The sequence below is a fragment of the Eucalyptus grandis genome, chromosome 6 (assembly GCF_016545825.1).
Source record: "Eucalyptus grandis isolate ANBG69807.140 chromosome 6, ASM1654582v1, whole genome shotgun sequence".
In the NCBI taxonomy this organism is placed as follows: Eukaryota; Viridiplantae; Streptophyta; class Magnoliopsida; order Myrtales; family Myrtaceae; genus Eucalyptus; species Eucalyptus grandis.
The window spans coordinates 23,862,866-23,878,659 of NC_052617.1; the positions used below are offsets into that span (position 1 = coordinate 23,862,866).

At 36.1% G+C, this 15,794-nt stretch overlaps 1 protein-coding gene across 1 annotated transcript; it reads right to left on the reverse strand.

Annotated features, from left to right (window-relative positions):
* Positions 1 to 1,148: 1,148 nt before the first annotated feature.
* LOC104451731 (wall-associated receptor kinase 3) lies at positions 1,149 to 7,423 on the reverse strand. Its single transcript, XM_039315188.1, has 3 exons — positions 6,705 to 7,423; positions 5,557 to 5,643; positions 1,149 to 2,489 (listed from the first exon to the last, which is right to left on the reverse strand). The coding sequence occupies exons 1-3, from the start codon at positions 7,366 to 7,368 to the stop codon at positions 1,387 to 1,389; spliced, it is 1,854 nt and encodes a 617-aa protein (XP_039171122.1). The 5' UTR covers positions 7,369 to 7,423; the 3' UTR covers positions 1,149 to 1,386.
* Between the last annotated feature and the right edge of the window lie 8,371 nt (positions 7,424 to 15,794).

Sequence of the window (15,794 nt, forward strand, 5' to 3'; positions counted from 1 at the left end):
TCGATTTATTTATTTATTTTCTTTTTATTTTCTTCCCTTCTTCCTCCCGTTGGTTGTTGAGGTCCACTCGTGCCAAGACGACTAGCATAATATCAAAGATTTCCGGCCAAATTTGGCAAGGTTGATTCAATTAGCAATATTTGAAAATGTTTAGGATAAAATTGACATGATTAAAATGTTTATGACTGAATTAATTGAATTAACTCAATTGCGATAAATTTTAAGATTTTTTTTTGGTTACTCTTCCTATTAACAATAATTGCCTCTGAAATTGATTGTCAATTAATCGGCATGTCACCAAGAACTATTTCACTTTTTTCATGTATTTTCACAAGTAATTGCCTTTCTTGAATGTCTGCTCCTCCTTAATGTATGGTCGGTTCCACCCCCACCACCCCCCAACTTAATGAGGTTTCTTGCATTTGCTTTTGTTGTCTTTCCTTTGTGGTGATTATACTAATTTTAGCTTTCTTTAATTAATTTGATTGTTAGTTATGTGTTAATATTGTAATTAGCAATTCTTATTCTTTTTTGCCGTCATCATATATTTCACTCATCACTGAACTCTGGAGGTTTCGCACTCCATTAAGCCAAAATAAGTTATACCCACTAATCTATTCCTTTAATTTCTGTTAATATTCATTCGATTTTTTACTTTTTTACAAAGTACTATTTGTTTTTCATTCTATTCATTTCACTGTTAGCAATGCTGTGTTTGGGAGATTGGGGAAAATGGCAGTGATGAAAATTTAAGTGGAAAAAGCTTAAATATTTTAAGTTTTCCGCGAGATGGGAAAAAGGAAGGAAATCTTAAAATTATACTTTTTTTTTTTCTAATTTCGTTCACCTAAGGGCTCCCGAACAGAGCCTTAGCGTGCGATATCTGTAGAACGGAGAAGCTTTCATTTAAGAAGAGAGAGAGAGAGAGAGAATCCAAAATTTGGACGGAGGGTTCGCCAAATCAAATTTCATGTTGCGAGTTTTTTTAATAAAATTCTACGCCCACGATGAAGTTATTATCAAATAAATTCCCTGATTCTTCTTTCTTGATCTTGTGATCCTCTCATATAGGTTTGGATAAGAACTCTTTGTTCTTATTCAATCAACTAGAATAATGTAAAGAGATTATGAAAGAAGAAGAAAAGATAAACGGGAAGAGAGATTATGATAATGTCGAAGGCTATATGTCAGCCTCCTATAAGTCCACTTCAACACATGGCTTTTACATATATTATATTAAATTCTCACGCTTGAACTTGCAAAGATGCTTCCACAAATATAAAGTCCAAAAGCAAATGGCACACATAACATATATTCAAAGCACACGATGAACCCTAGAAGTCCTTACGGGCAAATTGACAGACATGTTGCTATGGTAATAAAGGATCAGATGCAGGAATCCATTCCCAGACAGGAAAGACAGCTTGAGAGTTCTTCTGTATGCACTTCTCGTTTGGTCTCTTCATCCTCTTCTTTCGCTTCATCCTCTTCTTTATCTGTCGAGATCGGGTAGACATTGGCGAGTTTCTCAACCACATCACTCATTTTCAGCCTGTTCGCACCGTATTGGTCCAAGCACTCCACTGCAATCTTAGCTATGGTTTGTATTTTATCCATTTCACCTTCACTAGCACTCTCAGAGCTTATGACATCAGAGAGCGTGTCACCCTTCACAGAAGAGATGAAAAGACGGATGGTATTGATTGACTTTTCAGACTTCATAACATGAAGTTTCTTTCCCATGAGCAACTCCATAAGGACAACTCCAAAGCTATATACATCGCTTTGAATTGTTAGCATGCCAGTGACTAAATATTCCGGATCGATGTAGTGCGGAGTCTTTTTCTGAATGGCTACGATATGTCTATGCTCTGGTGATATAAGTACCGAAGTTCCAAAATCGGATATCTTCACTGAGTTGTTTCGACCCATAAGCATGTTTGCTAACTTGATATTGCCATGAAAGATTGGGGGTTGTGTGCTGGAGTGCATATGATTGAGTGCAAGAGCAGCTTCAATAGCTATTTTGAAGCGTTGTTCCCATGTCAACTTGTTCTGTTGGATGAGTTTGAAGACGGTGGTGCTATTTGGAATGTATTCATAAACCAGCAATGGTATTTTAGTCTCCAAACATATGCCTTTGAGCTTCACCACATTTTTGCAGCTTATGTTCATCAAAATTTCAAGCTCACGCTGGAAATCCTTGTTTAATAGAGACTTGTCCATATCTTTAGGCTTCTTGACCACGACCACGGTGTCCTCTGCTATTGTCCCTCTATAAACAGAACTAGAATCGCCGTCGTTGAGCTTATTACTGTCATTATAGTTGTTGGTTGCTTCTGCCAGCTCCACCTCCGTGAAGATTTGAACTTTGCGATGTTTCAAGATTTCTCCTCCATTTTGTGTGAAGTTGAACTTTCTGAGTCTCAACTTCATCGTGACCGAGACAGAACCAGTAACAGTTATGCCGAAGACGGACACAACAATTGCTGCCAAAGAGTATATGTTGCCAGATTAGTAATTCAAGCATGTAATCCTCATACAATCCACATAATTCATTTAAAGAAATAAATTTCGAACACACAAACATTTACTTTTTTTCAAGCGCAAAATCCATCAATCACTATCGATTTGGAAGTTAGTCAATATTTTAAAATATAATCACCCAATTAAATGTTAACGGAAATGGTTTATGTAACAAATGGGTTGCACGTACGGTCCAACAATCCTTACAAAAGTTCTTATTAAAAAATGACACGTGTCATCATAAACTGAACAAGTAATCAAAATGAACCAAAGTCTTCTATTACTCCTCCAAATATCTGTCTTGATTATACTGGAGACGCTTAGTAATAAAACAAAAGAGAATGAGAAAGCATTCACCTCACATTGTTTTAGCTCTTTCCATTTACACATGGTACGAAGACTCAGTGGAATTTTATAACCGATTATGCACGTTATCACTATCATGATTAAATGTTTTTCCATCCATTTTATTGGAGGAAACTCTAACCGACGGGGCTACGGACATATACATCACCCATATTCGCATATATATGTATATATATATATATATATATATATATATATATATATATATATATATATATATATATATATATATATATATGATTCATAACCCACCAATGGAAAGCATGATTGAAAAGATTTTCTCTAACTAAAGACGAAAAACATTTTCTTTTCATAGATTTTATCTTTTCTCAAAGAAAAAAAAAAACTAATCCACTTATTGAGGCGAAGACACCACAAGTGCGCTTAATCTCGCACGCCACACTTAAGCTTGTATAACTTCAAAACGGACACTTAAGTCCACTTTTTTTCGAATGGGACACTTAAGTGCCACCTCCGGCGACCCTCTTGCCGAAATCCTACGTGGAATATTTTATTATTATTTTTTGCCTACGTGGCTCGCCGGAGTCTAAATCAAAGCATAAAAATTTAAAAAAATTTTAAAAATTTTAAAAAAGTAAATTTTAAAAATTAAAAAAAAAAAGAAAATTAAAAATTTTAATTTTAAAAATTAAAAAAATTAAAAAAATAAGAAAATTTTAAAAATTTTAATTTAAAAAATTTAAAAAATTTAAAAATTTTAAAAATTTAAAAATTTTAAAAATTTTAAAAATTTAAAAAATTTATTTTTTTAAATTTTAAAAATTTAAAAAAAATTATAAAATAAGAAAATTTTAAAATTTTAATTTTAAAAATTTTAAAAATTAAAAAAAAAAAGAAAATTTTAAAAATTAAAAAAAAGGGGTGGGGAGGCGACAGCGCGGAGGTGGCGGCGGTGAGGGAGCCGGCGGCGGCGGCAAGGGAGCCGTCCTGTTCGGCCTCCCACCCCCTCCCCCTTTTTTACAATTTTTTTAATTTTTCTTAATTTTTAAAAATTTTAAAATTTTCTTAATTTTTAAAAAATTTTAAAATTTTCTTAATTTAAAAAAAAATTTAAATTTTCTTAATTTTTTTAAAATTTTTGAAAATTTTCTTAATTTTTAAAATTTTTTAAAATTTTTAAAATTTTCTTAATTTTTTAATTTTTTTTTAATTTTCTTATTTTTTAAAATTTTTAAAATTTTAAAATTTTTCTTAATTTTTAAAATTTTTAAAATTTTCTTAATTTTTAAAATTTTTCTTAATTTTTTAAAATTTTTGAATATTTTAAATCTAATTTAATTAATTTATATACTATTATTTACACGTGGACGTGAAACGGCGTCGTTTTTGCATTTTCTCCGCCACGTCGGCGTGCAAAACGACGCCGTTTTGGACCGAGCTCGCCGGAAAGTCGCCACTTCAGCCATTTGGCCGGGATTTTCGCCGGAGTGGCACTTAAGTGTCCCATTTTACTCCGATGATGGCACTTAAGTGTACCATTTTAAAGTTATGACTTAAGTGTCCTTTTGCGTCTTGCTTATGGCACTCAGGGTGTCCCGCACTCCTTATTAGACGACCATTTGACATTTTTTTTTTTTCGTTTTTATAATTTTCATTAAAAAGAAAGGCCTCATGGTGGATTTTACAAAAAGGGTGGCGTCATGGGTTGCTTGTGTCTCCCAAACAAGTTCCACCCTTCTCGCATTATAAGGAGAGAGATTGTTCTTAAAATATTATTATTATTATTATTATTATTATTATTATTATTATTATTATTATTATTATTATTATTTCATATTTTTGTAACAAACATATGTTTCTTCTTTAAATTGTACACGGGGTGGGTTTGCGGAAAAATTTGCCCCATTCAAGGTGGTGCCCCCCCGGAACACAGAGTTCTCACGCCCCATGGCCACCCTATCCCGTGCCCACAAACATTCACGTTCAGATCCATTCCTTTTTTGTTGCTACCATTATCCAAACTTTCCACATTTAAATAAATATATTCTAGTGTGTATATATATAATTTCATTAGCTTTATTTAAAATGAGAAAATATTTTTATAACCTGAAAAAGACTAATACATCCACTATAAAGTCTAAATTAAAATATGAATTATTATTTTGTGCCGTCACGGCGTAATAAGATAATGTTGAGATGGCACGGTATACTAATCCAACCGCATCGCCTTCTTCAACAATCACCTTGATATGCTATTGCTTAAAATCGTGCTCCTTTTTACTTTTCCTTTTACTAGTTCAAATTCGCTCACTTTTGCTAGAGATTTTAGGGGTTTTTTCCTCTTGAAATCTGCTGGTCTAGTTGTTCTTTTGGCTCAAGATTTGCAGGTTTGGTCGGAGGAGGGATTTTCACTTGGATCTTGCAGTGTATCTTCCCACGAACGTAGTTTCAAAGTGCAAGCTTCAGATAAACGGGAAAAAAAGGCTAGAAGGGAGGTAAAAGAAAAACAAAAGAAAGTTGTAAAGGGTTTAGCCTGGGACTGAATAGGAACGCGTGGTAGCATGGGGCTCACTGCTTGTGCTTTCCAGGAATTTACATAGGCTAATAATCCTTAAAACAAATATGTCAAACCTACTGCAAAATCAACTATAAGTTAATAGAATATAAACCATCCAATGAATGGAGGGATATATTTGGAATTACCTGCACCAGCTATGACGCCAGGAGCAATTGGGCAACGGTCTTTATTGTTCTTCTTTCCTTTGTACTTCTTTCCAAATGAGCAAATGGCTACATTATGCAAAAGACAAATTGAACCGTATCTCGATTAATGGCAAAAACAAATTGAATAGGTTGGTGTAGGGATTATTAGTTAGGTAATGCTATCCCATTCAGGTCTTGGTTGTATTATTGCGACATGTATCCACTCTCTCTTTAGATATCTCTTCTTTCTCTACTCTCTATCTCTCTCCTGGTCGAAGATAGTACCGGGGACTTGTCACTGCAAGATTAGGTACAAGCCAGACTCATAAAGGAAGGAAGAGAGAGAGAGAGAGTCGTCATCTTTGTTGATAGCAATGGTGGTACTGGGGACTTGTCAATGCCGAGATGAGGTACAAGCCAGACTCATGAACGGAGAGGACTTGTCACTGCAAGATTAGGTACAAGCCAGACTCATAAAGGAAGGAAGAGAGAGAGAGAGAGTCGTCATCTTTGTTGCTAGCAATGGTGGTACTGGGGACTTGTCAATGCCGAGATGAGGTACAAGCCAGACTCATGAAGGGAGAGAGAGAGAGAGAGAGAGACAGCCATCATCTTTGTTGCTTACAGTGGTGGTACTGGGGACTTGTCACTGCCAAGATGAGGTACCAGCCAGACTCATGAAGGAAGGAAGGAAGAGAGAGAGAGAGAGAGAGAGAGAGAGAGAGAGAGAGACGTCATCTTTGTTGCTTGCAGTGGCGGTGGCACTTAATGTCATCTCTAAAGTGGAGGTGCGGCGCCGTTGCCGGTGGAGGAGAGGGAAAAGTGTATCAGCGTAGATAGAGAGAGAGAAAGAGAGAGAGAGAGAGAGAGAGAGGCGGATGTGGTGGTCCAACGGCTGGCTCGCCTAAAGTGGTGGGCGGAAATGCGGATGACGGTGGCAGCGGCAATGGCGTGAGTCGCAAGACGGAGAGTGGAGGAAGAGGTTGCAGCGCAAATCGAACGGCGGCTAATTAAATTGGGTAAAACTAGATGGAATTAGTAGGTAAATACAATACTTCTGCATCAGGCTCTTGCACGTTGATTAATTAATTACCCACACAATTCATTCGAGTGCGATAATGAATGAGGAGTCGGGTACGTTGAATTACCTTTACACCCTTTGGAGGGATTATAGGGGTTCCCATTGTACCCATCCCTGCAAACGCAACGATAACCCAGTCCATTCCCGAAGTTTCTACAATCCGTGTTTTTACCACAGGCATAGCTCGACAGGTTTGACCTGGCCTTTTCGCAAACGTCGTCCGATTCGACCATCCAGTCCAGAACAAGGCTCATGTTGTTACCCACATCCTGGAACGTCGGGAGAGTCAAGTTTGAGATATTGAATGGCCTGTTGTCCACCATGAAGGCCCGTGCACAGTGGCCGCGTTCCGAGTTCGACACGTTTTGGTCGATGGAGGAGAGGGTAATGTTGAGCGTCGTGAGCTCCCCTGGTATGGATGCTTGACAGCAACCTTGACCGGAGCAAGTGGTCTCCTTGGCGAAGTCGACATTGCTGGTGCAGTAGGAGGCGCAACCTCTCCTGAACTTCCCGTCTTTATCGGCCACGACCGCAAGGGCGTTGCAGCCGACGACGATGAGCTTGTTTTGGGTTTCTGAGATTCTGTACCGAGGATTTGGAGGTAGATTGATGGACAGGTTTCTGTTTGCTAGGGTGCCATTCTGATCGTCGCACTCGTAAGGTTCGGGGAGGCTGACGACCATGGTCGAGTCCCCAACCGAGATTTTGAGTATCGTAAGATCCCCCAACATTAGTCGAAAACCGCTCCCTTCGGTGTTGGTGCAATCGAGCAAAAATCTGTGGACCTCGGACAATTGGGTTCGAGCCCGAATGGAAAAGGTACGGTCACGTCCCCACACTGGTGTGTGCACTTTTGGGCAACGCGGCGCTGCCTTGTTGAAACCACCAGGCCACAGCCACCGTTAGAAGCCAATGCCCTATCTTCATTTCGAAAAAAACTCTCTAAAACTCTCTCTCACGTAATTTTTGTCCGTTTTGGGACCTTTGTGCTTCTGTCCGCGTTTATAGAGTGGAAGCCGTTCTCACCGACCCATTATATACACATCGACGAATTGGCGAAATTTAAGTACAACAATGGAGGGCAGCAGGGGCAAATTGTGTCAATAGAACAAATTGGAGGGACCCGATTGCATATATCAACAAATGCAAGACAGAATTAGAAAAAAAAAACAATATACAAAGGTTTTACACATAAAGGGTAGTGCGCCCTTAGTCCTTGTCCTAGTGAAAGGGATGGTCACAGCATATGAAGATGAATACATGATTGTGATGTTGAGGCTACTTAGCAAACTTTGCTCTATCTTGTATCAAAGAAGAAACCAGCATACATAGTAATGAGAAATTCTAAATGCGTAAAGAACTCCTAGTATAACTTTTTTACCAAGTGATATGACAAATTTTAATTGAGCATTCAAATAAGTGAAATCTATTCTTTGAATGCCTGCCTTGTTAGAAGCCTAAAAGAAATTGTCACATTATTTATTATAGAAATTTTAGGGTGGCTGTTACATTTTAAAAGGACATTCACATATCGGCCAAAAGTTCCACTATAGGAGAATTGCCAACTGGCTTGAAAGGTTGATGAAACTCAAGGTGACACTAAAAATAAGATGGCCCTAGAATTACGATGAGATTTAAACATTTTTATTAGAGTTATGTTTAAGATGGCCTTACAATTCTAAATACAAAGGGAAAAAAGCTGAGGAAATTTTCGTATAGTTTTTTTTTTTGGCCATCATGGGTATAAGATCACAAATAAATAAAATCTATACAAGACCAAAAAATCAACTAGAGCTTTTGATCATAATCATTTTACAGTTTCTTAGGATGCAAGATTTTAGGTTCAATTGGAAGATTGATACCAAAGAAAATAATGAAGTTTATCTATGACCCAGAATCGAATAGAATTTTAATATGATTTCTTTATAAATATAGCATTACTCTTATAGAAATAGTGAAGACGAAGTAAAACGAACATTAGGAATTATCACCATTGGGGAAAAGGCTTACTTCCTAGTAATTTTAGAACTCTTGAGCCTTACTAGTCACATGTTTGAATTTGCCCTGGTTCTTCTTGACCTCGAGAAATCTTAATTCGTTTCTTGTTTAAGTTTAACTGTACCATGACATAGGATTGTCCTGATTATACTCTCATTATATCTTGGTGAGCTGATGGTGATAGGCCTACCTAAATTAAGAGTAGCTCAAATGGAATATAACGTCATGCGTGTGGAACTCTTATGGTAATTCTCTGAGGTAGTCACTAGTAGTGGTCACCCTTTCCTCCCATTATACCTATCAAATAATATTATCATAGTAATGCTATTGTGACGTACAATGGTAAATTTATTTGCATAATTATCCTTGCAAGATGAGAAATGCTATACCGGAAAAAAATGTGGAATAATTATAAGATATACAACTAGTGTAAACAAATAAATTTATTTGTGGTTGATTAATTATAGGAAATAAATTATTTTACGTGAGCGGGCGCATACACCATTGACTTGAAAGAGTGTGTAGCTATAATCCTTAAATTAAGGATGAAAAAGGCTGCCTATGTAAAATTTCTTTTATAATGGTGTGTGTATGATCTATTTTTCCAAAAATATATAGAGAGGTATGCTTGCTAGAAGATGTAGTATGCAATTGCTGGTTAATTAAATGAAGGCACACTTCGTTGGTCTCATGCTTTCAGTAATTAATCGACCACAAGAATGTATCATGCCACATTATTTTGTGATTTAATTTGTGATAAATAAATTGTTGACACATTTTTTAATGGCTTAGATTTTATTTTTTGGGAAAAACAGTAAGTTTACCATGGTCTCCGAACACACTGACTTGAATTCGACACTCCCTCTCAATTTTCTCTTGCCCGTTATTCCTATTTTTCTCACATCTTGTTGGTCTTTCTACTCATTAATTATCTAGTAGGAAAATAATCACGTGTCAACTACATATAAAATTGCTTGTATAGAGAATTTTGTAGTTGTGGTGTTCTTTTTGGATTTTTATTGTGAGTGCACAGTTGGAAAGAGGAGTGCTAGACGTTGCCCTAAATAAACATATGAAATCTTGTTAGTGAGTTCTTAAGCGTAATGGTGAAGTATATACTTTATGGAAAAATATTTAATTTATAAATATTAATTACACCTATTACCATAAAATTAAGTGTCTAAAATTATCAATTTAGATGTCTTTTTCTAATTGATTACTTACTTAGTGTCATTAGAGCACCCCTTCTTAATGTGTGAAAGTTTATAGAATTCAGCAATCTAAAGCTCTAAATTATTAGTAAATACAATGTGGTGTAATTAAGATCACTTATAGGAGAAGACTCTTCTTAGGCCATGAACAGAACAACGATTTTATTTTAGTTTTGATTGTATTCGTCTTAAATTAAATGGTAATTGACTTGCTTTCACGACCCTGAAACTTTGAATACGATCCAAAAAAAATAATAATACCTTTTAATATAAAGAATCCAGATTATTTGCCTTAAACAAATGTCATGATGTATGCAATTCGCCTATTCCCACGCATCTAGTAAATTTCTATCTACATGAAGGTGGGTAAAGTTATATTGAATGTGAGAAGAAAACGACATTCAATTAATAATTCGAGGTTTTAAAACGACGTGAGAACAAATTATTTCGTTCGTCGAGTCCTCTTTCGGGCGGTCATTTTTTATATTATCCATTGCGCAGCAACGTTGACAAGGGGGAAAGGTGTTTCACGAAAAGGGGGAACATAGAAAACCACATTTGTCCTCGAGACCTTTTCCTTTCCAGTTGGCCTGACCCCGCACCGCACCCACAAGCATTAACAACATGCTCCGTATTTTGTGATGAGCCCAGTGGATCTCCAATGTCGATTTATGTGGGCTCCACATGAGATGGACGCCATCTGACTGCTGGGAGTTCACTTGGATTTTGTCCATCCGGTCCGGGCAAGTGTGGCTTGGATGCGGATAAAAACCTCCGGGCCCGGCTACTGACCGCATGATGTCTCGTCCGGGAAGACTTGGTGACCCTGCACGAAGACTCACGCGTCTTCTCGAAGTCTTTTGCAGGACAAGACAAAAAGCGATAGAAAAACTAAAGAAAAGGGCGATCGCGGGATTCCCAAGAAAAAAATTATGATTACCTAAACAAAGAATTATTTTTTCTTCAGAAAATATTTTTTTCGAGTTAATATTATGAAAAATCTTAAACTGATATATTTATAATAAATTTGCAAAAAAATTAACTTTTTGATTATGAAATACTTCAAATTGATACATATGTGACAAATTTATTATAATATATTTTTTTAACTACTAAAAACCTCAAATTGTGACATTTATGACAAATTTACCCTTAATCTATTTCCATTAAATTGGATTAATATCACAAAAACCACAAGCCGGTATACTGATGACAAATAGAAGGTAAAACCCTAAATTGATACATTTGTTGATTGTTACGTTATTCAATTCAACAATTTGACGGTAAAATTTAACGGAAACTAATAAAATGTAAATTTGTCACATGTGTACCTATTTGGGCCAAATTTGTTGTATATGTATCAGTTTAGGCTTTTTTCATAATAGTAATCTTTTTCTAATAAAAGTTACCTTTCACATCTCAAATAACAAAGATAATGGTGTACTAGTGTTTGAAAAAAAGTAGTCCCCTTATATGTATATGAACAAATACCGTATACTCATTGCGAAGCCTCAACATGTATCCATAATCATATTTTTGGTCATAGAATATGTATTAAAATCATAAAAAAAATCTTGCAATAATCTCAAGTATTTTGTAATGATATACGGTAGTATATGGTTAAATCAGATAAGCATTCAAAAGTACATTTGAATACTAGTTCCATAAATGTAGTTAAATACATCATTAATTAATAAAAAGACTAATAGTGTAGTCATAGGACAATGTAAAGCATAACTTTATTATTATTAGTATATTATAGGATGCAAAATAAGATCTCTCATAACCTTTAACCACCTAATTTATGGGTAGTGTTGAATGTTATTCTAATCCATCAGTGGGGTAATCGGGCAAAATTGCTTTGAACGTGTTTTCTTATCAACAAATTTCTTTTCATGTGCTTAGGATCACTGGATCAGATACACCACAGCCGTTGATCATGTAGACCACACAAGTAAGTCTCACATGATTAATGGCTACAATTGCATTGAGTTGATGTGTGAATCCAGGTAAGTGATTCTTTATTTACTGCTATTTACTTTCAATGGTCATAGTTCGTTTTGGTTGGAAAATTGTCTCTATTTAAAGGTTCTGAGACAATGAACTTTGGAGTCATGTCCTTATATGCATGATTTCAATATTTAGCGACCAAATATGGTTAAGAGTGACTGTAAGATGGAATACTCTCCTTTTCCTAAAAATATTTTTCTTGATATTATGAATCGGTTGCATACTAATATGATGCAAAGTGATCACAATGTCCATGTGATGCAAATTCTAGTCAACCTTGTGTATGAGTTTTGAAAACCTCATGCCACCTTGTTATGGAAAATATTGGATTTATACGTATCGGTTACACATATAATGATAAAAGTATTATTAAAAATAATTAATATTTTTTTTGGTTACTTAATAAGTGTCATAAGGTGACACCTTCTTAATATTTATTGTTTGGTTACTTAATAATTAAAATTTATTTTTGTTTAGTTACATATAATGACGTTGCAATCTAGTCTCTAACTATCGGTGCTACTGTGTGTAGCCATTAAGATCATTCATAGGAGAAGACCCTTCTTTTAATTTTGATTGAAATCATCTTATATTAAAAAAGGGTAACTAACTTGCTATCACAAGCTGAAAATCTTGACATGTAGTCCAAAACAAATTATTAGCTTCTCTTTTTGACAATACAAAGTATTTAAACTTTTTGATGTAAATGAATGTCGGTATTGCAAGCAACTTGCCTGTTCACATGGATTTAGTAAAGTTCTAAATGTGAGTTGTTGTGATGGAATCTACCACATTTAAATTTGACATTTAATCACTTAGTCAATAATTCGAGGTTTTAAAGCAAAATGATTTGACTAAGGTGAAAGTTATTACCAAATTATTTTGATCAGAGTCTAGAACAGCCATTTTTTTTTTATATCAGATGGAAAGTTCATTTCACCCTAAAGTAAAATGCGTTACCCAACAAAAATTAAACATAGAGAAGTACCTTGTATTAACTCGTGATGAGACCTTTTCACTTTTATGCTAGCTTTAGACTCGTTTGGCCCGACCTTATCCCAAGAAAAAGATTAAGTAACATGTCGGCTTCACGTGAAACTGACATCATCTAATAATTGAGATTCACTAAGATCTTGTGCATTCCGTTCATGCAAGTGTGGCTTGGATCCGCACTAAAACCACTGGGCCTGATGCCTGGTGACTACCTTGGACACTTGGTGATGGTGACACGAGACTGAGACCGGCAACGCTCTATTGATGCATTAAGGCTTCAAATCGTCTCAAATTCTTTCGAAGAACATGACAGCATGCCGGAGAAAAAAGATGTCGTGGGGTTCACCCCCATCCATCCGGAGGATGACCTTTCTCAGTGACGAAAGCGACATTACGCGAAATGAGGATGTCAGGTGGGGGAGACAATTGAAAGGTGCTTTCGCTTGGTTTGTTCGGACAACGACCATTCTTTATAGCCATGGAGGACCGGAGGAGCGCAGGGTTCCACGAAGTGTGTTTTCTCAGTCCTCTAAAACCTAAAACCTACTGCATTTTGTTGATGATCTCTCCGTCTCAGACCAAGATGATGAGGTATAACAACAGTGGAACCCAAAAATAGATAAGTGATGTTGTTCGCGATGCCGTGGATGCCTCTTCCTATTTTAGTACCTTCGTTTTAATGAGCTCTTATCATATAAGATCGTTGTTAATTTAATTATAATACTTCAATACATTTTAAGTCTTTCGAATCTTGAAAACAGAAAATGTCGAATTCATACACTATAGATATATGTCTATAAGAGAGAAAAAGAATTAAGAATTATCTTTACAGAGAATTACTATTGATTTTACTCCGAGAACCATTATTTTCTAAGATTAGTCACTTTTTACATTTTGGATTTCGGAGATAATGACATTATGGTATTTAGAAAAAGTAGTCCTCCAATATATATGTTAAAAAAATATCGTATTCTCCGTGGAGTCTAGACCCATAACCATATTTATGGTCACTTGAAGATGTATTAAAATCATCAAAAACAAAAAATCTTGTAGTAATCTTGAGAGTTTTCTCATAATATATGGCAATATTTGGTAATATGAGATTACCATCCAAAAGTACATTCGTAGTTCCAAACCAATGTAAAAAGCAATTGACTTCGAATTGTGCGCTGAGCATGCTGATGAAGACTAAATAATGAAGGGCAAATACGAAAAGCAGGCAGTTTGCTGAAAAATTGTCCAAAGTTCTAAACCTATTATTATGTGATGGCCAATTTAATTTTAAACCTTTTACTTGTGTCAATTTAGTCCAAAAACTTTTGATAATTTATCAATTTAGTCTTAAACATTTTAACAATTTACTTATTTAGTCATTCCAGCCAATTTTGATTGGAAATTAATAATGTGGACATTTTTGCTATTTTTCTTAGTTTTTGAATTTTCTTTTCTTTGTTGATCTTAGGTGAGGGCGTCCTTCACTAGCCCAAGCGTGGGCATCCCTCATCCGACCTTGCTTGAGTCTAGCAAAGGGAAAAAAAGTTCATAAATTTTTAAAAAAAATTATAAAAATTGTTCACGTTAGCGCCGGTTAGCGTCAATCATGCTAAGTAGCATAACTGGCGCTGATTTGATTGCCACATCATGTGGCATTAAGATCACTTGTTGCCATGGCACCAATAACTTGATATCCACATCTTTGACGTAGACATCGTCATTAGCTGATATTTGAGGTCCGTTGATATTGTTCATGGAAAACCCGTATTGGGACGTGTTGTATTCTTTTATCCACTAGATCACACTATGGACATTACTTAATCCTTTGTTACGAACATCTACACGTACCATAACAAATAATATACTAAGGATAGTTTGTAAATCATCAAAATCATTTTGGAGATGTTTCTTTAACAACATACATTTTCACTCCAAATATGGTGGGACCTGGGAGTATTACACCTTTACATGTGGCTGCTTGTACATCGGGCTCAGTTGAGATAGTTAATGCCCAGACAAATGATCCACAACGGTATTAAAATTGGACTCGATCATATTTTTGTGGCATGCAAAAACGTATTATAACGTAACCATGTAGGGCAACGCCAATCTATAAAGTACCTTTCCCTTTTGAGATAGCATGCAGTATCTTATTTGGGAAAATTATCCAAAAAGTCCTAAACTTTTTACCGATTTAATCATAAACCTTTCAACTTTGCCAATTGAGTCCTAAACCTTTTTACATTTTGCCAATTGAGTCAATCCAGCCAATTTGGTAGGAATTTACTGACATGAATGTTGGTGCGACGTGGACAATTTTTTTTTTAATTTTTAAATATTTTTTTGAAATTTTAAATTATTATTATTATTTTTATGTTTTTAATTTCTTTCCCTTTTTTTTTTTTCCTCTGGTTGGTTGCCTAGCCTCTAGTGACTGACCAGAGGCCACGACCAATGAGCATGGGCCTTGCCGGCCTCAGGCAAGTTCACCCTCGTTGGGATCTAACTAGGGGTGAGGCTCAACCTCACCAAGTCCGGTGAGGTGGCCCTTGCCGGGATCTGGCGAGGGGGGTGAGGGGTGACCTAGCTAGGCGTGAGTGAGGCTCACCCTTGCTAGATCCGGCAAGGGCGAGCTTGCCCAAGGCCGACGAGGTCGCCCCTTGCCGATCTTAGCAAGGGCAACCTTGCTTGAGGACCATGAGGTCGACCCCCGCTCGCCTCGCCTGGGACAGCGAGGTCGCCCCTCGCTAGATAGCGGTGAGGGTGACTTGCTCGAGGCCGGGAGGCCGATCCTCGCCGTCGTGGCCTCGGCCGGTCGCCTAGTCTTCGGCAACCGGCCAAAGGAAGAAAAGAAAAAAAAAAAAAGAAAAAAGAAAAGAAAATACAAAAAATAATTAAAAAATAAAAAAAAAATATTTAAAATAATAAATCTCGTCCATGTCGATCGGCAG